The sequence below is a fragment of the Thermobia domestica genome, chromosome 11 (genome assembly GCF_964235325.1).
Source record: "Thermobia domestica chromosome 11, izTheDome1.hap1.1, whole genome shotgun sequence".
In the NCBI taxonomy this organism is placed as follows: domain Eukaryota; kingdom Metazoa; phylum Arthropoda; class Insecta; order Zygentoma; family Lepismatidae; genus Thermobia; species Thermobia domestica.
In genome coordinates this window covers 6,270,192-6,294,364 of record NC_137464.1, presented here as the reverse complement: position 1 = coordinate 6,294,364, position 24,173 = coordinate 6,270,192, and the positions used below count along the sequence as shown (strand labels likewise).

Here is a 24,173-nt window from a genome sequence, read left to right as displayed (position 1 = left end):
CAATATGCTAACCGTATGGCCACAGAGCAAGGAACCGGTAATGAGCATTTTCGTAACGTTTTGCTGCACCGCCTTTTTTATGTGTCGATTCAAGCGCCATCTGCGAAGACGGTTTTCAATTTTCAGTCAAATCACTGTCACTTTTTCTGGAAAATCCAATTGTGCAATAAGAAATGGGTGTTCCCATTTAAAATTTTGAAGTTATACCCCGTACTCCAGAGAGGGTGGGGATAGGGGATTGCATTTGCTACCATTTGATAGCTTTTTCAAAACTATTTAACACGTGTTATTTTCGTTTTGCTGATCTTTACATTTCGCGAAATATTGGACCGTTCCGGGACTTTTTCCGCACACTGTATATATATATATATATATATACAGGGTGCGGCACGTAAAACCGGCCCGTCGTAATATTATGGTATATTGTGTTTTTGGCAACACTTAAATAATCTACCTTCCTACCAAGAGATGGCGTGTCGAGGTCGGGTCGATTTACGTGACATGCAGCAGTCACGTGCAGCCGCAGCCAGAGAAACTTGTCGAAACCAGTTGAGAAAAAGGCCTCGTTGTATTAAGCCGGGTGAGTGTCAGTGTGTGATAATGCCGTATTCGATACCCGAGCGTGTTGCCATTGTTGAAGGGTTCATTCTCATTGGACCTTTTGTGAAAACAAAGAATTTGTTTCGGGAGAAATTTCCAGGACGTTCTGTGCCAGCAAAAAGCACCATTCAGGAATTGATTGAAAAATGGCGGCGTACAGGATCGGTTCAAAATCCTCCCAGGAACAAACGACCATCTGTCTGCACACCTGAATTAGAGATGCAGGTGGAGGAGATAATGACAAGAAGTCCTCGAAAGTCAACCAGGAGATTGAGTCAACAGGTTCATGCGAGTGAGAGAAGTTGCAGACGTGTTTTAAGGGGACTGAAGTTAAAACCGTACCGGATAAGTGTTGTGCAAGAACTGAAGGAGCCTGACCTGCAGAAGAGGGTGCATTTCTGTTCATGGCTGTTGAGCAATGTTGCCAGTGGTTTCTTGGATCCACTAATGCTCATCATGAGTGACGAGGCGTGGTTCCACCTGTCTGGGTACGTAAATTCCCAAAACAACCGGTATTGGTCGACAGAAAATCCACACGCAATCCACCAGGTACCCTTGCATGATGAGAAGATTGGTGTTTGGTGTGCCATTTCCGCCACACGCGTTATTGGGCCCATATTCTTTAAGACGACAGTGAACAGTGACGTGTATATGGGAATCCTGGAAGAGTTTTATACACACTTGACCGAAGAGGAGCGTCAGTTATGTTCCTTTCAGCAGGACGGTGCAACATGCCACACATCAGCTGCATCATTGTCCCTTGTGCATGAGATGTTTACACCAGAGAGGACAATCAGCAAAGGCTTGTGGCCTCCTCGGTCACCAGACTTGTCCACGTGTGACTTTTACTTATGGGGACTGTTAAAGGGAAGAGTATACGAAACAAATCCACACACAATTGAAGAACTCAAGACCAGGATCCAGGATGTCACCAATAGCATTACAACACAAGAACTGACAAGGGTATATATGAATCTCCTCAATCGTGCTCACATGTGTGTTGAAGTGGGCGGAGGACACTTTCAGCACCTGCTGTGAAGGTGAGTAGTCATATTCAATACATTACATTTCATTTATGTGTTGTAGTTAATCATATTCAATACATTACATTTCATTTTATGTGTTCACTTTACGGGCCGGTTTTACGTGCCGCACCCTGTATATATATATATATATATATATATATATATATATATATATATATATATATATATATATATATATATATATATATATATATATATACGATCAGTAATTCAGTAATATTTTCTTTATATTTACGTCACTTTAAATATTCATATTTAAGTTTCTGTCAAGCATTAAACTGGTAATTATTGAATATTCTGCAACTTTCATTAAAAATTCTTCTTGAAATTATCTCACCCAAGCAGTGGTCGAAGTGAAACGGTATGTGTTAATCACTACGCCACCCATTCCACTTCCCACAACAGTCACTCACTCTCTCACTCTTGAGGTCGATGCTCTCATCCCGGGCCACGTGGGTTGAACCACAGACCCCTCCTGTGATTGGATAATCCTGTGTTCATACACCGAGCACCTTATTGACGGTTCTTATTTCATATATACTAATGAAAGGAAGTAACAGCAGATTTTCTTCTTCACACCAAATCCTCTATCGGGGGGAATTTCTGTGTTATAGAATTTCCACCTATAGAGAATCTGGTGTGGAAAAGAAAATCTGCTGTTTCCTCTTTTCATTAGTATATATGATTTTAACTAATTATTTCTACATACTTCATGATTTTTAAGTTCTAAAATTTCGCCACACATGCTATGGCATTGCGTGAGACACCGGTTGGGAACTACTACATTAGTGTACATCCATTTTACTTTACTTCAAATTACTTTAATATTCTTTGACATAATAATACATTTTATTAGACAAAGTCTTTAATAACTCTTATTCGAATTTTTCTATGGTTTAAATATCTCCGTGTAACTTTATGGTCATCTGAAGACTTTGTGTGTGTGTGTGTGTGTGTGTTTGTGTGAGGAACCATCGAAACTGAGTTATTAGGTGGAATGAATTGGAATTGGATCACATAACACACACAGTAGGCAGTTAAAAGCTTGGAAATGTATCTCCAAATAACAGAGGAAGCTTACTTGGGAGATTTTTCACTCCCCAAGCATCGTACAAGAAAAATCCATGGCCTGGACCGGACGGGATACACATTCTCGCCTAATAATTGGAAGAATCTATGAGAAGTTGGTAAGGATGGGATGCGTTCAAGATGATTACAAGGGAAACAGCGGTAAAATGATCCGTTCGAACTGAAGAGAATACCATCTCCGTCCAGGGAATGATGGTAGTCAGCCCAACCGTCCTCGCGAAGACTTTCTCTAGAGACTAACATTTATCAAAGGTCAGTGGTTAGAATGTTACACCGTGATTTAGGAATGAAGCCATACACTTGTAGATTGTGCAGCATCTTACAAACGCAGACAAGCAAGCACGAATACTGCACAAATTATCTTGAAAATGGTGCGCATTGAGCCGGACATTCTGTTCATGTTTTTTTTTTTTTTGATGAAGCAACATTCCACATCAGCGATCGTGTGAACAAACACAACTGTGTCATCTTGGCGACCCAGCACCCACAGGAAGTTCATGAGAACATGCGGCATTCCCCTAAGGTGAACGTTTGGTGCGCAGTGAGTACATTTCGAGTGATTGAACCCTTCTTATGAAGAAAAGACCTCAGGGGAAAGAATTACCTTGCCATGCTCAGCACGTTCATGGAGGAGAACGCGCCATTTGCTATTCTCCAGCGAGGGTACTTTCAACAAGACGACGCCCCTGCACATTACAGTCAGATGTTTCAGGATTCCTGAACGACACGTCCGGTAAACGTTGGATTGGTAGAGATGGTCCTCCTCTCCGATGGCCAGCACGTTCCCTCGACCTAATTTATGTGGCTTTTGGCTGTGGGGCATGGTTAAGGATCGTGTGTATGCAAGCAAACCTAGCAACTTGGAGGACCTCAAACAACGCATCACTCAGATCATCGCTGCTAACCTTGCCCAAATGCTCCAGAGGGCCATACAATGAACAATGGAGACTCCATGAGTGCATTAAGCGGGATGGGTGCCAAATTGAAACTCTGTAACCAAATCGTTGCCTCGTAATTTCATGTGAGTAAACCACCATTTTATTTTAACATTTTTTTTCTCACCCTGTATAACAATGCGTTGCAGCGGAATGTTTAATTTTTCTTTTCAATTTACTGAAAAATGAAAAAAAAAAAAATGTCGGTTACCATTATCTTTCCCCGAGCCGCTAATATATAATAATTTTGTGTATATATACAAACATGGTAAAGTTGAAATTTTATTCAACTAATGCAATGTATCAAATAACTAACGAGAGGAATAACTAAATATTGTGCAGTTACACTCAGGAGCACTATCAACAAGAACATGAAATGTTTGCTAATTTTTAAATTTGCAGCGAATTCTTTGAGAAGTAACAAACGAAAACGTAATATGCGATAAAAAGGAAAACAAATAACGTACAAAAGATTAATATTAATTTATTTTAATTATGTAATAAGCGCGTAAAACATGAAATCTATAACATGTATTAAATACTTTTTCTAACTTTTCAAAAGTTTGAAAAGTTTCATTTAGGAAAGAAATAGTACGTTAAGAAAGAGAAAAACAATCATCGCTACGAAAGTAAAAGTAATTTATAGGTTATAGAGCTTTCGCAAACAATAACGCATTCTTGGGAAACGAACAATACAAATATTCATTCAAAAAAGGCAGCTTTCTAATTATTTTGACGTAGCCGATGAATTTACTTTGATTCTATTAATCTCAGTCAGTTTAATGCTGGAATATATACGTAATATCACCCGTATTTTCTAGTTAAATTTATGAAATGTGTATTTTAAAGAGAAAGAGACGGAGACATCTTAAAAATTTTTGACACAAAGTACTTCAATATTTCTCTTGTTCCTTCTTTGGTGTGAATATTATTCCGCTGTACTGTTAAAATTTATGAAGAACTTTTTCACCCTGGAAAATCTCATACCTCGAATAAAAACTCCTATTAAAATTAAGACCTAAATCAGTTCATTTACAGTGAATGTTTACTGAAGAAAGTATTAATGGGAATTGGAGACTTCAAGATTGGAGGGCAGATCATTAACAAGACCTGGTATGCAGATGATACGATTATTATTGCTAGAACTGAAGAAGGACTACAGGAAATTTATTTACAAAATAGTTGACACTGGGAAACTATATGGAATGGAAATCAACATCGAAAAATCGAAAGTCATGAGAATATCACGTGGAAACGCACCCTTACAGGACAGAGTAGAATAAAGAGTACTTGAAGAGATTGACCATTTCAAATATCTGGGAAGTATTTTGGCGAAAGACGCGTACTGCACCAAAGAGATTAGGTCGAGAATTGCCATAGCCAAAGAAGCATTCAACAAGAAAAGGTCGCTCTTAACTAGCGGGCTTAATATTGGACTAAGGAGGAAGTTGGTCAACTGCTATATTTGGAGCACTGGACTTTATGGTTCAAAAACTTGGAAGTTAGAGAAGAATTATTTAGAAAGCTTCGAAATGTGATGTTGGAGCAAGATGGAGAAGGTAAAATGGGCAGAAAGAATAACAAACGAATACGTTTTAAAACGAATAGAAGAAAAGAGGACGCTTTTAGCGATCATCCTTCGTACAAAGGCAAATTGGATTGGACACATTTTGCAAAGAAATTGTCTTTTTCATATTGCGATAGAAGGAAAGATAGGAATAGGAAGAAAAAGAACACTAGTGATCGATTATTTGAAAAATAGAAGATAATACTGGGAGTTAAAAGAGGAAGCTGAAAATCGAGAAACATGGAAGAAACATTTCTAGGCCCAAACGATAATTAAGAAAAAAATCCTTCCCAGGACCTGGCAAAAGGCAAAATACATAATAATAATAATAATTTTATTATACACTTCCAAGTTTTGTAGAATAAACAATGCTAAAATGTTAGCTATTGAGGAACCATTACTAGATAGTAGAGTGTTAATCAAACGTTAATGCACTGGAAATATGTTTCAATTATAATGGTACTTATTAAACGCCTAATTGCAGGAAATCCAGTCACATACTGTAGAAACTAGATCCAGTTGGCTAAGGACAGAAGTCACGGAAAGCCTTTGTGAATGCAGGATTTAACCTTCGGGCTCCATACGGCATAGACTTAGCTAATTAGTACCACTATAATTGGAGCATATTTCCATAAAAACATTTGCGAAACACTTTTCTACCTACTAACTGTTTCTCAGGAGGAAGTTTTAGAATTTGTCCTACATAACATGTTTTAAAAGTGAGTTTATTCCATTGAGATAATATAAAGAACCACAGATACCCGGTATCGAACTCACATATATCGAATCAATCCACCATATTGGAAGAGGATAAAGAGGTGTTTCTCACGTAAGGCTCCATAGTAATTTATGACTGTTTTATTGTTGATTGTCTGTGCTCCTAGGAAAAATTGTACGACGAAAATAATCAACGGAATTTCATATGTCAAAGGTACGTCACTTTCTTTCTTTCTTTTACCCTGTAACAGTCAATAATATAATGTGGTTGTGTACTTGTAATAACAGTGGGTGAATACGCGAATGCATTGTATTTACAATGTCAAAAGGTTCACAGAGACTGCTACCTACAGAACTGTCAAACTATTACTAAATTTGCTTATTTACTGAACTATATGTTTATGAGTTGTTGGAAATTTAGCCGAAGTTATGAGACGTACAGTCACGAAAGTAAGTATTCTTCAGTTGACAAAATTTCTTTTCCTAATAACTCAACAAAAAATAACTTCTTAGAATATCAATTTTGGCAAGTTATCAAGTATAACTATTCTAAGGATAGCAACAAAAAGATCCAAATTAATTCATTTGTTCTCGAGTTATTGACAAAAGAAAATTTGTCAATTGTCGAATACTTTCTTTCCCTGTGTACAAGTGCTCTGCGACACCTTGGCAAGGCAACTGTTTTGATTGTGGAGGGAGTAGGCCTACTTTGCCTACGATTAAAAATTGTTAATGATGGCAATTAATGCATAAAATAATCCTCACTCACTGTTACAAGGAACAATAGACCTACCTCTCATACAAGTCGCACGTTCTTTATTGATATTCTGCACAAAAAATGTATATTTGCAAATGGGTTCACGTTCACTAAGCAGACGGTTCTACCAAATTGAAAATTTATATTTTGTATATAATTATTTTTGTTTTGGCGGATTGTGTTAGCTAAAAACAGGCGCTATGATTTACCTTTAAAAATAATAATTTGCGATTTAGTGTCGTAAAGCGTAGAGCGGATAACGTCAAGATTTGTAGCATTTGGCACTGTTGAAAATCTACGGTAATTTTTAGGTACTTTTTGCAAGTTTGCCTTCTACAGATTTTCTTAACATCCACTTCACTTACATCTCACCTTTAGAGGGATTAAGCTTAGTTAAATACCACAAGAGCAGAGCGCTGAAAAACATGACAAGTAATACAATATATGGTAGAGGTGTAGATAACTAGCCCACCATACGTGTACCATTAGTAAGTGTAGTATTTTCTAAAAGGCATAAGGACCAAAATGTTACTAATTGGCAAGCTTCGCAGGGTTACTGTGAAGTTTACTAACTTCTTAAATACAGCGTTGCCTATGGTTTCGTATTACAAATTAGAGAGCTCACAACTGGGACTGGTCCCCACCATTATTTACACACATGGTCTCCATCATTATTTATACGCTGACTGAAACTTGCGGAATACGCCATCTTGGGAGAGGATATCTCGAATCAAATGCTACAATCGAAAGCACGCTCGAATCAACACTGCGAGATAGAGAAGGGCATCTCTAGTTCTCTATATTATCTCAATGGTTTATTCGAGATATAGGGTTTTCCGTGGAGCTTTTAAAAATTTAATATAGTTTAGTTTAAAAAATTTAATATAGCAAGCAACTTGTATTAATATAATAAACATTCATAAATTAAATCTTGCGCTCACTCTTGACAAAGGTGAAATTAATCCAATTGAAGTGATCATTTTACTTCTTACTGGCGCCGTTTGGAAAGAAAGAGGAGTAATAACAATAAACAGTAAACAGCGACTAGCTTCATAGTGTGTTATAAATGTAGAGTTCTGGGAAGACGGAGCTTAAATCTTCGTCAGTCAGTATACAGACGATGAAAGAAAAACAGTGTGTTTTTGCGGTAGCTGTTGTAGAATTCGTTCTAAAAACAGAGAGAACTATGTTGTGTGATAACAAAAATGAGAAAAAGGGCATATGAGTTGTAATATCGAGAGAGAAATAAAAAAATGAATTATGTGTAGTTGTTTTTCTTGTGTGTGTGTTGAAGACAATCGGTTTTTCCCTGAGGTTTTAAAATAGTACAGTCCGCAGTAAGAAACCTGCAACATGAGCATGTAAGTTTATTGTGAAACTTTGCCTAACAGCGCAGGGAATCAACATAACGTCTAAGTGGCACGAATTACGCCAGGAGAAACCTCGGCTTCCTTCCTGCACATTTATTTTGAAGCAAAAGACTTCGTCGTGTCACAATAAACTTACATGCTCATGTTGCAGGTTTTTTTGCTGCGGACTGTACAAGTGGAGCTAAGTAAACGTAACATATTTGGCGCCCAGCGTGGGGCACAATGGGGAAGTTAATAAAAGCTAGGAAACCAGCGTCTGTAAGGAGAATTCGTAATGGTTTTCTTACCGAACTACAAAAAGAATCCGCAGATGTTGAGAAAACTAAAAATTAACTGTCAATGAATTAAGTGTTTTTTTTTTTTTTTAAGATAGTCGTTTTCTATGAGGTTTTAAAATAGTACAAGTGGAGTTAAGTAAACGTAACAATGATGATTCATGTGCCATAGTATTTCCTCAGGTGAAGTATTTACTTTGAATCATTTTTAGCGGTTTCATTTCCATATCTTTTTACCTTTTTCCAACTTGTGTTAGCTAGTTCCTACGATTTTTGCGGATAGTATGAAGTTAGTTATTTTATTCACTATGGGCCTAATGCAGAGTCGTTCTGGCGCGTGATTAGTGTCATACTAAAGAGTTCGACTAATATATGTTTCATGCAGTAGTTAGGGCTTTACAATGACACTAATCATATGTCAAAACGACTCTGCATAAGGCCGTATGTATCTAAATTAATATAATCACTAGCAGTTTATGCTTCCATAATATAACAAACAATTTACTAAAATAAATGATCCTCTGCATGTTTAACAAAATCTTCACTAGTGTTGAAACACTGTTCACATAAATGACACTGTACAATCGTTCGTTTATCCTGCTTACTATCCGTATCTAAATATTTGCAAGAACTATTAGTGACGGTAGAATCCGAGCTACTGAACACCTGTAAACGATTTTCAGTTGTTTGGTTTAAGCATATTTTAGATTCCATCTGTGACGCAGTTTCTCTTATATTGTTAGAAATATCTAAGAACTGTTCGTCAAGCTTATTAGCAGACTCTAAGTTAGTTTGGTTTGTACTGTCGAAATTCTCAATTTCTGTGTTAGGATCAGAACAAGTGTCAGGTTTTCTTCTTGAATTTGACCTTGTTACTACGGACAACGGCATATCAGGAACTAACACTTCCCTTGTTTTGTTATACCTATTGCTGATCCCTGTGTCAACTATTGCATAATTTCCTACTTTATGGAACTCACGTAAATGGTTTTTCAAAGAATTTAAACAAGAAAATTTTTCGTTACACACTTTACACGAATGGTACAAACACTTTCCGAAGCGGGTTTCCTGAGCTTGTTCATGAGTTTTTAAATGCAGTTTTAGTTTATGAGAACTAAGGAGATGTAATCCACACATTTTACACTTATACTTGAACACTGAATCCGACAAAGCTTCTGGGTCTTTATGGATCAACCCCATATGGACAATGAAACCTGGACGGCGGGTAAATACCTTTTTACATATCTGACACTGAAGCTTTTTACTCCTATCTTTTGTACACGTCTGTTGATGAGTTTCTAAATCTACGCAGCTTATAAAAGCTTCACATCGATCACACTTAAAATTTCCTGACTTTATCCGAACTTGTTCATGAGTCTTTAAATGCAATTTTAATTTGAGAGAACTAAGAAGATGTAATCCACACACTTTACAATTATACTTGAACATTGAATGCGACAGAGCTTCTGGATCTTTATGGATTAACCCCATATGGACAATGAAACCTGGACGGCGGGTAAATATCTTTTTACATATCTGACATTGAAGATTTGTACTCTTATCTCTTGTACACATCTGCTGATGAGTTTCTAAATGTACGCAGCTTATAAAAGCTTCTTCACAGTGATCACACTTATAAATTTTGGATTTTATCCGAACTTGTTCATGAGTCTTTAAATGTAATTTTAATTTGTGAGAACTGTGGAGGTGTAATCCACACATTTCACACTTATATTTGAAGAATGAATGCGATAAAGCCTTTGGGTCTTTATGAATGAACCCCATATGAACATTGAAACCTAAATGGCGGGTAAATATCTTTTTACATATCTGACACTGAAATTTTTCACTGGTACCTTTTAAACACGTCTGTTGATGAGTTTCTAAATCTACGCTGCTTACGAAAGCTTCTTCACAGCGATCACACTTATAAATTCTTTTGTGATTTTGTAAGAAACTGTATTGGGGTTCTATGACGCCACATATGTCTGGAACATAAGGACTTTCGTCATCATGGACGTTCTTGTTATGTTTTACGGTAGGAGAGTTCACATCTCTCTCTAAATGCCTCTGTTGAACTTGGTTTGTTAACATCTGTAGATGATTGTCACTATTTTGGTTCTTTTGTCTGATTTCTTGGCATAATTCATTCCCGATTTCTTCCTGAACCGATTTGTTCCGATCTTCCTGAATTTCCCATCCACTGCCATTACTTTTAAAAGAATCGCCCTTATGAACAGATAGGGTAGTTTCTGAATCCAAATTGACAGTTATGGCTGCATCTGAGTCACCATCGTCTTTGATATTTCGGCGAGTATGTGGCAATTCTTCCACGAAATTAATATCCTGTCGCGACGTTGGAAGAGCTATCTTCTGTCCAGTCCTAAAAACAGTAAATCTCAGTCAACAAATCTGTTCCAACATTCACACGAGAAGGATACCAAACTTAAAAATCACCAAATATTACGATTTTCTCTTACATTCTTAATCATTTTTTTTTAAAAAAAAAAATCGCATTCACGACTGTTCTTTCTTCCGTTGTTAAACACAATGGAAGTCACTTTAAAAGAATTTAACACTTCCTCATAACTCAAACTAACATTATAGATAATTATTTGCCTAACGAAGTTCTAAATACAACTCCGAAGCTGTTTCACTCTGGAAACATTATCAACAAAATAGGGGAAGAAATTTTGGAAGAAGTTGATCAGGGTTTATGTTTAAAGGACATCCAAACATTCACCTGGTGAGAAACCCTGAAACACAGTCAAGATGTCCGGTTTCGGATTTCAACCCGGACATATCAACAGTAAAGCGAGAATCCTAATCGTATATTAACGCCTGTTCCATTATAATGATGATGTTTTTTTAAATCTGTTTGGAAAGCAAATGGAGAGAGGTGAGATAATAAAACATTATTGTAAAATAAATTATGTTAATTCAGTATAACAGTAGCCTTTCATTTGCATTAACGTTTTAAAAGAAAATTATCCTCTTAGTTTAATATTCCTATACTCACTTTCCTCTACCAATCTGAAAACATGGAAATTACCGCACTCTTCTGGTAAAGTCGCTTGCAGAAAGGTGTTTTTTATTTGCTTTTCCAATATACCATAAAAAATTAATGTTTATTAAACAAGATGGTATCTTAAGGATTGCCCAAACTTCAGCAGATTATTAGTTTTAGGACAAGCAACAAAAAATTATATATATTAATACTTTACTGCATCGTTCCGAAGATATATATAGGGTGAACCAAAAGACATGACATGCTACAAGGTACGGAAATAGTGGTGAACAGGCCATCAGTGAACTTGAAGAACACGTTGATATTCTAGAAACAGCGGATACTATTACCAGCATACTGTAGGCTAGGTGGAATGATGACACTGAGCAATAGGAGCAATACTTAATTAATGCAACCATGGGAATAAGAAGATAGGTTTAAGGTTCCAAATTATGCTCAGCGTTCTTACAAGAAGTGTTCAAAATGACAACCATATGCGCAGAGACGGGCATGAGCACGACGCAACATGTTCAAAAACGCCTGGGTATCGCAGCCAGTCGAAAAAGAATTGGACAAAATCCCCCTTTCAATTGTCTAGAAGAATCTGTTATTCTGATGTGCGATAATCTGGTGTAAAATTTAACACATAGGTTGTATCAGGGATCTCTTCAACATTATAGATTGCTGTCACTCAGTTCTCTGTTGTTTAGTAGAACCACATCACAATTTATTTGATGGTACGGTACCTTATGTCATCTCTGTGCTGTGTCCCAAGGACGCTTTCAAAAACTGTAACCTTTTTCTAAAGATTTTTTTTTTTATTGTTCTTGTCTTCTGTGGATGCTGACAACTATGAAGAAAGTGAACTGTATAGTTACTTATCGAGCGTATAGAACTCGTAATACAGGGTGGATATACAGTCTTTTTCTGATAACAAACATTAATAACAAGCAAACAATGATAAAAACATTCGGTCTGAAAGCATCGTTTGTATGATATTTCAAGATTTTTGCCACAGCCTATGCTACCATCTGCTGCAGCTGACCGAAGCGCGACAATCATTTGTTTAAAAGTGGCATCAGCACAGCAAAAAGCGAAGTGTGTGTTGTGGTATCATAAAACAAAATCTCATGTCAAAGGTCTAACATTCAGGAAAGAGTATGGACTGCAGCCACCAGATATACAGAGTATAAAGGAATGGTATAGCAAGTTTTTATACCCTTTCCTAAATCCCAACACTGCAACACTAAGAATTTTAGATCGTGATAGAAGCTGTTCGTGTTGCTCACGGAAATCTTTGCGTTGCACATCACCTGAACTGGACATCCCGAAGTCAGTGTTAAAAATTTTACACAAACGCTTGAAGGTATACGCATATAAGGTGCAGATTGTTCGTGCGTTTTCCTATTATTTCCCGCAAACCACATGCTTGTATCATTCTTAGTTTTCATGATACTAATGTTTGTTATCAGGGAGAGACTTTATGTCCACCCTATATTTCAAATTACTACCTTGTGCTGAGTTTTTTTCAAAAGTTTAGACAGACCTAGCATCGGGTTTTTAGCTTTTGAATCCCAATAATAAAAAAAAAAAAATCTTTGAAATATATATATATATAATGGTTGGAAATTATCCATCCCTTTCCAATACTAACGTTATATGAGACTTGGCAGTTACTGTTTAACGCAGAATCTGAACAACATGCGAACGCAGCTGGAATCGAATCCAAATCCCTGCACCAAACGTGGTAACGCTAATCATTTAGTTACAGAATATCACAAACTAAAACAAATTTAAAATACTAAATTTCAAATTACTTGCGATTCGACTTTTAAAATGAAATAACTTTTGACAGAAATACTAATACAAAAGGAAACACAACCTTACCTGTGACGCATACTTATATAATGTAACAAACATCGGGAGGTGATTCCTGACACCGAGATAAGCAAAGAAGTTTCTATTAACATATTGCATATTGGGCATATTGGCATAGTTGGTGAGGCCAATGCAACTTGTGTACAACGCATGTGTACAACTTTCTTTTGACGACAAGTGGTTTACTTCATATTTTTCACTTCTTTTAACTTTGTTTTCTTCCCATCCATGTTTTTTTACTCATATCCGAACTGCTAAGCTTAGGATGGAAATAGTAATTTCCGAAAGTACTTCTTAGTTGAGCACTTGGTCTGAGTGAGTACTAGGATTTTTTTTTTATTTATTGTTGTTTCTAACTATAATAACCGCTCGCAATATACAGTGATATATCCTGTATGATGGGTGGCGCCTGTTAAGAAAACACTCTTGATAAGAGTCGTGCTGCTTCACGCCCATCGCCATCTGCACAACCGTACCTGAATAGCAAGTCAGCCTATTCACGGTTTGAGTAATGCACCACATTTTAGTCAAACACTGCCATTCGTTCTGGTCAACACTCGTAGCACAATGACTGCTCTCCTGTACTATAGCGTCTTGAACACAAGCGTCACCTGTGTGTGAACCGAGCAACTACGTATTGAACACCAGCGTCACCTCTAGACTTTCATAGACCGCAAGCTTATTGGCTTTCGACATCTAACCTTCGAACTTACTCTTCCCACGCTTTTGGCCCTCGCTAACTCTGCCAATATGCCCAATAAGATTATATAAGGACCTTTTTTGTTTGTTTCAGTGTCAGGAATCACCTCCCAATTTATCACATTAATTAAGTCACCCGATTCGTTACATTAATTAAGCCTGTATAATTCATAAAATAAATAAATAAATACGAGGGCCATTCGGAAAGTGGTACCCGTTTGCGCCGCATGAAGCGCTGACGACTCGGGGAGCCGCTGGGCAAGGTCAGACCGCATCAGTGGCTTGTCTGCCTGCTCTGTGCGAGGTTGCGTGACGCTAGCAGTGCCTGTGTTGTGTCTGTGCTCGTTTATAATGATTAAACGAATTGAGAACCCCGCCAGTTGTGAAGTGAGGGCCGTGATTAAATTTCTTAATGCACGAAACGTTTGACCTTGTGAAATTCATCGCCAATTAAAGGAGGTATGGAGACAATGTGATGGACGAGTCGTTTGTTCGGCGCTGGTGTCGCAACTTCAACCTGGGGAGGGTGAGTACACACGACGAGGAGCGTTCAGGGAGACCATCTGTCATTACAGACGAACTGCTGAGGTCAGTAGACGAATGCGTGAGGAACGATCGGTGCGTCACAATTGATGAATTCTGTGAACATTTTCCTATTGTGTCTCGACTTTCTGGCGGGAAAAAGATTTGACAGCGATGAAGAACTTAAACGAGGCGTGACTACGTATCTCAATACGCTGGCGGCGGAGGACTAAGACGTTGGAATACAAAAACTCGTCACACGGTATGACAAATGCTTCAATTTGCTTGGTGATTATGTGGAGAAGTAGTGTAAAGTATGCTCTTTCCAATAAAAATGTGTATATTTTTTAATATGTACTACTGTGTCTTTATTGCACAAACGGGTACCACTTTCCGGATCACCCTCGTAAATAAAAAACAAAGTATCCGAGTATTGAAATGTTTCAGCAATCTTTGTCACTTTCGTCAGTAGCTCTGGGAAACTCATATGAAAAGTATATTCACTTCTCAGAATATCATTTTGTATCTTGGACATAAAAATACTTTCACGGGACTTTACAGAGCTACTGACGAAGACGACAGACATTTCTGAAACACTTTAATACAATTAAAATACGCTTGCAACCTACTTATGTTAATGAACTACTAGATCGACAAATTGTAAGATCTGACTATAAAAAAATAAATAAATAAATAAAATAAAAATAAAAATAAAAAAAGTTAATATAAACGTGTGTAATAAGAAGTGCGTTTGAAGTTAGCGATGTCAAAATCATGGGAAAATACATTTCAACAGGAAGAACCAGGTTTTTTCGAACAGGAAGAACTATGGATCCATAACCGCATACACAAAATCACATCAATGCTGTTCAAAAATGCATATTTCACCTATGTGCAATAGGTGCGTAAGGGAATCCCCAGAGAGTGTAAGGTATTTCCAGACATGCTCTGACGTATTGATGGGTTTAATTAGGTGAAAAAAAAAAAAACTTGATAACACTGAACATGGAAAGTAGAACAGCTGCAAGAAATACACAGCATAAATACTGTTGGGTAAATGGCAATGGACAAATTTTAATTAGGAAAAACGAAAATAGCCAGGTTATGATTATTAAAACTGAAGAAGATGTACCAGGATTTCCAAATTCTATTCCAGTGTAATCTTGAAATATGTAGGCTATAATTTAAGATGGCAGTAGTTAAAAGTACGTTTGATATATATTACCAGAATGTGAATGGGTTAAAAACTAAAATTAACGAATTTTACCTAAGCTCTACCATGTTTAATTTTGATTGTGTTGCCATTACTGAATCATGGCTAAGACATGAAATATTTAATAATGAGTTGTTTGACGATAAATATTTGGTCTACAGAAAAGATCGTAACCTAGAGCGTAGTAATACGAAAGATGGAGGTGGTGTTCTCTTAGCTGTTCACAATAATTATATCTCTGAAAGAATAACAAGATTTGAATTGCCAGATAATGAGGATTTGTGGGTTAAAATTCAGTTATCAGATTTAACATGTATATATATTTGTGTAGTTTATTTCCCGCCACATAGTTCAGAAGAATTATATTTAAATTTTTTTCGAAATATTGAAAGATTTAATGAACTAACATTATCTCAAAATGTTTTTATTATAGGAGATTTGAATTTGGCGCTTTTAACAGATTATTTGGATGGTAACTATTTTTTAAATTTGCCTAATTTGGAGAACAATGTCTTACATAAAGTAAATTTTTTAAATTTCTCACAAATCAATAAAGTAAGAAATCTAAACAATAGAATTTTAGATGTTGTATTTACTAATGTATTACACGTTGAAGTTCTTGAATCTGATGTTCATTTTGTTCAACCAGATCGTCATCACCCATGTTTGAATATTAGTATTCCGTTTTATAAAAACTGTAAAACACGAAATGAAATGGAAGACGTAGTCTACAACTTTTGTAAATGTGATTTCTTGAAACTTTATCAGTTATTGAGATGTAAGAAATGGGATTCCTTATATGAGATTAAGGATATTGATAATTGTGTCGAGTTTTTCTATTCTGAATTATATGGAGTTTTAAATGAATGTACACCTAAAAATATCAAGAGGAAACGTTCATATCCAACCTGGTTTACTCCTGAAATAATAAAAATGTTAAGGAAGAAAGAACGTTATAGAAAGAAATTTAAAAAATCAAGACTTTACTCAGATTACATGCAATTTGTTGCACTAAGGACACAAGTAAAAAATAGTATTGAAATAGCTTTTCGTGATTATAACAACGCAATAGAAGAGCAAATTGTAAAGGAACCTAGGAAATTTTGGAACTATATTAATAAGAAAAAATCTTCAAACATAAATCAATTTGTACTTGAATATAACAAAGAAAAAATTGTTGACAATAAATTGAAATGCGAAGCTTTTGCTAAGCATTTTCAATCAGTATATAGTTCTGAAATACCTAATATTAAACTATCAGATATTTTTCTGAATGATGTTTCTTCGATTGTAGATACAATGTCACTGGATAGGATCACTGAAACAGAAGTAATCGAAGCTATTGACAAAATGAAAGGCAAAAGGTCAATTAGTAATGATGGTATACCATCTTACATTTTTAAAGGTTGTAAGGAATTTATTGTTAAGCCATTGACCTACATATTTAATCTGTCTATCACTCAGTGTTATTTTCCTGCAAAATTTAAAATATCAGCAATATGTCCAGTTCCAAAAATTAATCCTGTAAAATTAATACAAGACCATAGGCCAATAAGTTTGATTTCTTCTCCAGCTAAAATATTCGAATCAGTAATCTGTAAACACCTGTTTAATCACATCTCACGATATCTCTCTGAGTCCCAATATGGTTTTAGACATAATAGATCAACAGTAACAAATTTGTTGAATATAAGTCAAGCAATTAGTGAAGCTCTTACCGTAAGGTCTCAAATTGATGTAGTGTATACAGATTTTAAGCGAGCCTTTGATTTGATTAATCACGAAATACTTCTTAAAAAGATTAAAGGATTTGGTATTTCAAATGAATTAATCCGACTATTTAAGTCATATTTAAGCAACAGAATCCAATATGTAACATATAATAATTGTAAATCTAAACAATATTCTGTATATTCTGGAGTACCACAAGGATCCAATTTAGGGCCTTTGCTATTTTTAATTATGATAAACGATTTACCTGAAGAGTTTCAATATTCTTCGTGTCTAATGTTTGCTGATGATACTAAATTATACAAACAAATTTCTACAAGAGATGATTGTGAAAAATTACAGAGAGATCTGGTGAGGTTGAGTGAATGGTGTCAAAGAAACAAATTTGAACTCAATATTTCAAAATGCAATGTTGTAACATTTTCAATCACAAAGAAACCTGTTATATTTAAATATATTATAGGGAATCAAGTACTGGAGAGGAAAGAAGTTGTCAGGGATCTGGGAGTATGGTTTGATGCAAATCTAAAGTTTACATATCATATGGATATCAAAACAAATGAGGCGTTTAAAATGCTTGGATTTATTAAACGATCGTGCTGTCATTTTAAAAACATAAAAACAATATTAACTTTATATAACTCTTTTGTAAGAACAAAATTAGAGTACGCTTCTATAATTTGGGAACCATATTACCAAAAACCAAAGCAACAAATAGAAAAGGTACAAAAGAAAATGTTAAAATATATTAGTTATAAAATAGATAATATACCAACTCGTTATGTATCTTACAATATACTTCTCAGGAGGTTTCAGCTTTTGTCCCTGGAGGATAGAAGGTTTATTCAATGTGTATTGTACTTGAAAAAACTTATTGATAACCAAGAGGATAATATGTCTTTCTTAGGTAAATTACCATTCTATTGTCCTCGTCAAAACCTGAGATTCAGACAAATGTTTTATATGCCTGACAACAAAACAAATTTAGCAAAAAACTCTCCGTTGTATAGGATATGTGATAGAGGCAATAAAATACATTCTATGGGTCTGGACATATTTCAATTAAGATGCTCAATATTTAAACAAAAATGCCTCCAAATGTTACTTAATAAAGTGTAAAGATTGTTATTATATCTGGTACTTATTGACTGTACGTGAACAAAACAAGAGTAATGGTTAGTTGTTAGAATTACTTTACATGTAGCACATTCTGCACCATTATAAAATTAACAATTTGTGCTTTGTAATTGCCTTCGGGTGTTAAGTACAAATAAATTATTATTATTATTATTATTATTATTAGAAGTCGATACTGTAACTAAAGGCAAATGGAAGACATCCTGTGCGAACTGTACAGGTTGCGTAACAATACTGGGAGCAGGGTTGGATTTAGGGGGGGTGCACCGAAGCACGTGCACTCCCCCTTCCGTTCTGAATATACACTATCTAAAGTGAGAAACTAGCAGTGAAAATAGCAATACTTTCCTAAAATTTCATGTCATGTCTCCATTTCGGACTTAAAAGAAAGTGGTTTTGCTAAACACAATAGTTCTGCCGTGTCGTGACAAAACGCTGTAACTTTGGCGGAGCAGTTTTGCGAAAAAGAGCCGTAAAGTTTTCATCCGAAAATGTGATCTGTATCGTGTAGAACCAGTGTATCTTGACTTTGGAAACACGTTTTTACATGTAATGTTACGTAAATGCATGTAGTGTGATTAAATTTGGTGAAAATTGATTGGTTGACCATTATTGCCTAGTTACACTGGTTTTACACGATACAGATCACATTTTCGGATGAAAACTTTACGGATCTTTTTCGCAAAACTGCTCCGCTAAAGTTACAGCGGTTTGTCACGACACGGCAGAGTTTAAGTCAGTTCCTCATACACATCACAGATGCCTAAAGGCATTTTAAAAAAATGATTCAAATGCACTGATAGTTATTGGTGCCCTCCCCCCTCAGAAAATCTTGGATTCGGACCTGGCTGGGGGGCGACAATTTAGCATTTGCTCAATCACACCAGACCTAGAAATGCAATCAATATCACCTGATCATTTTAATTTCCAATATGAAATGTCCCGTGATGTACGAAGGTCACGATGTAGGTAGTAACAGGAAATATGACAGATGGTATTGCTGGTCAGAGTATCATTCAATGGACTACGCAGAATCAAATCTATCACTTACAGCATCATGGGAAACCACACGAGCATCTCTGGGAATAATAAGTAGAATCCCTCTCCCTTCACCTATCCTCTCCTGAGGTATGAACATGGGAGATTACCACAGCAAGAGCGAAAAGAAAGTGGCAAATATCCTAAAGGCACGCTGCATATTGGTCGTAAACCTGTCTCCCGGGACTAGACAGGAAAGCACCAGTTGCTAGTCGAATGCGTAGGTGATAAACAGTGTCAAGCTGCTTCAGCACAAAGGAGCTAGCACACGAATACGCAATACAACCATAATATATGACATGATTACACTACAATACAACAGTTAAAAAAAAAAAAAAAAAAAAAAAAAAAAAAAAAAAAAAAAAAAAAAAAAAAAAGTACTATCAGCATCCCAACTGCGGCGAGAAAGAACACGAAGTAGATTCAAAGCTCTGTGACAAGATTAGTTAGGGGACGTACATGTGGTGCCCACGACAACCGGTCTCCATCAAGATAATCAAGGTTAAAGCAAGTGCTCTGGCGACAGAAGTGTACACATTTAAATTTCGCGGCGGAAAATCGAAATCTTATCTCGTTCGACCAACGAACAAGTCGATTAATGCTGCGAAGGTGTTTGCATGAATGCTGCGAGCGACAGTAAATAACTAGGTCAGTCAATGTAAAGCAGACAACAGGTAGAAATTTGGTTGAAACAGAATCGGTTGACAACAGCAAACACTGTGTTATTAAACACCACTTTCTTAGAGAATGCGCTCTAAAAAACTAGAACACACACCTACTCTCAAACGCATTGCGAATTTAGCCTGAAGATCTCAGGTATATAGGAAGAGAGAGATTGTTTCCAGTACATGTTATACTTATTTCTCCAGGATATGCCCGTGTGCTTTTCCACGACACTTTAAGTGGCGGTTTTGATCCTGTATGATTCGTTCAATGGCACGCACTTTATTCATCGTACCTAATCAGTAGTACCATCTGTCATATTTCCTAATACAACCTACAAAGTGATCCTCACGTACCATGGAACCTTTTGTGTTGCTTACCAAAATAATCAGGTGATGTTCATTTAAGGCGTACGTCTGCCTGGAAATCCTCTGTCAAGAGTCGTTATATGTCGTCCTCCGTGTTGTCATACAGCCACCCACAGTTCGTTCAAAATGTCCTGCATCTTGCCTCTAGTTACGGTATCAACTCTATGCCAGAGGATTCCATGTTCTCTACTGCCAAGGTTTCTTTTTTGCCTACTTTGGACGCAACTTTACGTTTGAGAATTCATTTGTCCTCTAGTTCTGTAATTACTGAACCTGCTGATACTATTGTAAGGATCGCCATCTTTCTGTGTGTATTATTTCTACGAGCATACGTGCTATTGTTTATGAACACCAACGGAAGCAGACGATACACAGGAATAACAGAAAGACACGAAGCCGACACGGTGGAACCCGAAACTGATCGATTCGCCCAGAAGTCACTCATAAAAGAGGACCAGGAGGAGACAAAATTATCAGTTCACGACTGATCAGCTAACCTTCAACACCTGCTCCTTAGGTCGCCTTGGGCAGGGTTGGCAAAAACCATGGTTTTTATTGAAAAAAATAAAAAAAAACGTTTTCTTGGGGGTTTAAACGTTTTTTTTTTTAAATAATTTGCTCTATATATTTATATCACCATGGACAGAAATAAGTTTGTTTCGCCTTGGTGTTATTACGCAACCATCGGGTTATGCTGGAAGGAATCGCATAAGCTTAAAGCGGAATCCAAACCGCTTCTCGGCTTACAACCGAGACAAATTATCCTCCATTTGAACTTGAAACCGGGACTAATTGGCCACAAATACGATACGTCTGCCGACTCAATTACGAAGGACTCCTGATAAAAATACGTTGTACTGATCTTTACATATTTGTTAAAATAATTGTCAAGAGTCATTTCAGAAGGATAAAAAGATAAACAGCTGCACAAGTGAAACCATTATATAGAATTACATATGGATAATTTCAAAATACTGCAGAGTACAGAAGAACTAATTTAGCCCAAATTAGTTCACTACGACTTTTATTAGTCCAAGTTAAAGAAATACAACGACTTAATTTGCATATCAGTAAGAAAAGTGACTAAAGATACGAATTATTTGAGTCCACTTTGGCTCTGACCCATTTATGTATAAATAGATACCAAAGATACTTCTGATTTCAATAAATGGGTTTTGTATGATCTTCCCCCCCCCCCAAAAAAAAAGTACGGGATTTCCATGTATTTTATCAACAGTAAACATTATTAAAACGAAACAATATTTAGAATTTTTCTTTGTCATTGCACAACAATAATAACACACTATAAAAAAATCAGGAAAGAAACACTCATAAAATAAAAAAGTTGCTTTTGTGGTATGATCTCTTTGAGTATTGATTGGGGAAGTTGGGTCTGAATATAATATGAATAGGGGAAAGGAGCCTTATTTGGAGAGGTGGCGTATCTCAGCCGAGCAGATCCTGACATCTAGTATGGCGCGCTGAAAGCATTGTACAAAGGCTCTGTGGAAGTTTCCAGAGTTCAGTAGCCGCATGGCTGTTGTAGTGGAAGCAGTAGTAGTCTGAAGTGTGTGTGTTTTTGAACTGTGCGAAAGTTTTGGATTATCGTCAGTGCTTTTAATTTACAGAGCAGTGATACTTGCTGCAAAGGCGTGAAGGACCCTGAGAAGTAAGTAAAGTCTGTAGAATTGTTATACATCGCTATTTTGTAAAGGATTATGGTTTGAAGGACTACAAATATATAGTGAAAGTGAAAATAGGAGGGAGCCTTATTTGGAGAGATCGTGCGGTGCCTAATTTGGGGAGCCCCAATTTTGGAAACCTTTCGCAACAGAGAGTATTACATGACGTTTCCCCGTTTTCCAGATGACTCCGAGAACAGAGTGGGACCTAGGTCGTATGGTTGCGGCCATCGAAGCAGTCAGAAAGAAAGAAATGGGATCGTTTAAAGCAGCACGAGTGTTTGTGGTGTCATAGACTACGTTAGAGCGATATATAGCTATCGAAGAAAATACCTAAGGAAACGTTTACAATAGGAAGAAGACCGGCATTCCCTATAGAACTGGGAAACGACTTAACAAGTTATTGCAAGATAATGGAAGAGCATTATTATGGACTCAGCAGACGGGATGTCAGACGTCTGGCCTATCAACTAGCGAAGAGTAATGACATTTCTAATTCGTTTTCACAGAAAGACGGATCAGCGGCAGGGTTTGAAAAAACCCGGGTTTTTCTGAAAAAGCCCAACCCACCTGGGCCCATATGGGTTTTTTCGGGTATTTTCGGGTTTTATTGGGTTTAATTGGGTTTTATCAAAATATTTCAATGTCTTTGGGATAAAAGTGTTAAAATGTGATGTATATTTCACGATTATCATTGTCACAACTTGCGACAATTTTCTATTCACTGCTGTTTTGAAAAAATGGCCGCCATTTTGAAATTTTACGTTGGATCATCGCCAAAATATATACAGCTAATTTAGAGTATCTCGTGCTTTTACTCTAAAAATTTGGACTTAAAAGACCGAAAATTGCGCTTTGTAGCGTGCATATCCGCTATTTTCAAAAAAATAAGTCACTATTTTGAAATTTTACGTTGGTATGCCGCCAAAATCTATACAGGAAATTTAGTGTGTCTCGTGCTTCTACTCTGAAAATTTCCACTTAAAAATCCGGAAGTGATTCCCTGTAGTATGTGTGGTACAAGCAGACGAACGAACAAATACAGATTGAATCATCCCAGAAGCCTCAGTGACGTTTGCCAAATATGAACACCAAATAATTTAACAGCGTAAAATAAATTGCTTTTATTGTTGAAGTTCACTTTCGATACCTTGTGCGATCAATTACGGGAATTTCCCGAGCACTTGTTGCAAGAGGGATCTTCCCAGAAAATTAATTTAAGACCATTAAGAAAGAAATAATTCATATTTTATAAAATAAACTACTTTTGGCTAGCTGGGGGCTCTGCCCCCAGGCCCCCGACTTTGCCCGGCCTACAGCCTTGCATTTCTTATCTATCGCCCTTTACATCAACAGTGAATTTCGTGAACTTGCTCTTCATATTTCCTGAATCTGCCTATCTGGGGGCATCGTTCCCCACACACTGTCTTTGCTCGGCCTACGGCCTCGCATCTCTTGAACCCACAATTCTATCATTTCTTTTTTTATTTCAACTATTTAAAAGATAAGATTTCGTATCCCAAGAAAACGCCCATTTAAATAACAAGGGAATTTCTTCACCCTTTAGACCCCTAAAAATATTTAAAATATTCACTTTTGGCTATTTTCCGTCGGTTAGTCCTGGAATGCTATAATCATGCGAAATTTCATAATTCTAATCATGCCGGAAGGGCCTAAACATTTTGGGGTGTAGAAGACGTCCCATACAAATAACATGGGAAAGATTTTTCAATTCCCCATAAAACCACTCTATGGTTGGACATTTTTATTTCTGATGTTTCACTTAGGTAACGCTTACGAAAACGTACAAGCATACCGAATTTCAAGATTTTATTCCAATTCTAAGTACCTAAAAGATAAGGTTATAAGTTTTTTAAAA

At 36.5% G+C, this 24,173-nt stretch overlaps 1 protein-coding gene across 3 annotated transcripts in view; it reads right to left on the bottom strand.

Moving 5' to 3' along the window:
* Positions 1-1,865: 1,865 nt before the first annotated feature.
* Positions 1,866-24,173, bottom strand: part of LOC145663846 (uncharacterized) — a 29,944-nt gene continuing 7,636 nt past the window's right edge. For all 3 annotated transcript variants that reach the window (XM_081729964.1, XM_081729965.1, XM_081729966.1), the window contains exon 3: positions 1,866-10,739. In XM_081729964.1, the coding sequence (XP_081586090.1) occupies positions 8,861-10,739 (1,879 nt within the window). In that variant the 3' untranslated portion in view covers positions 1,866-8,860. The remainder of the gene's footprint in view (positions 10,740-24,173) is intronic.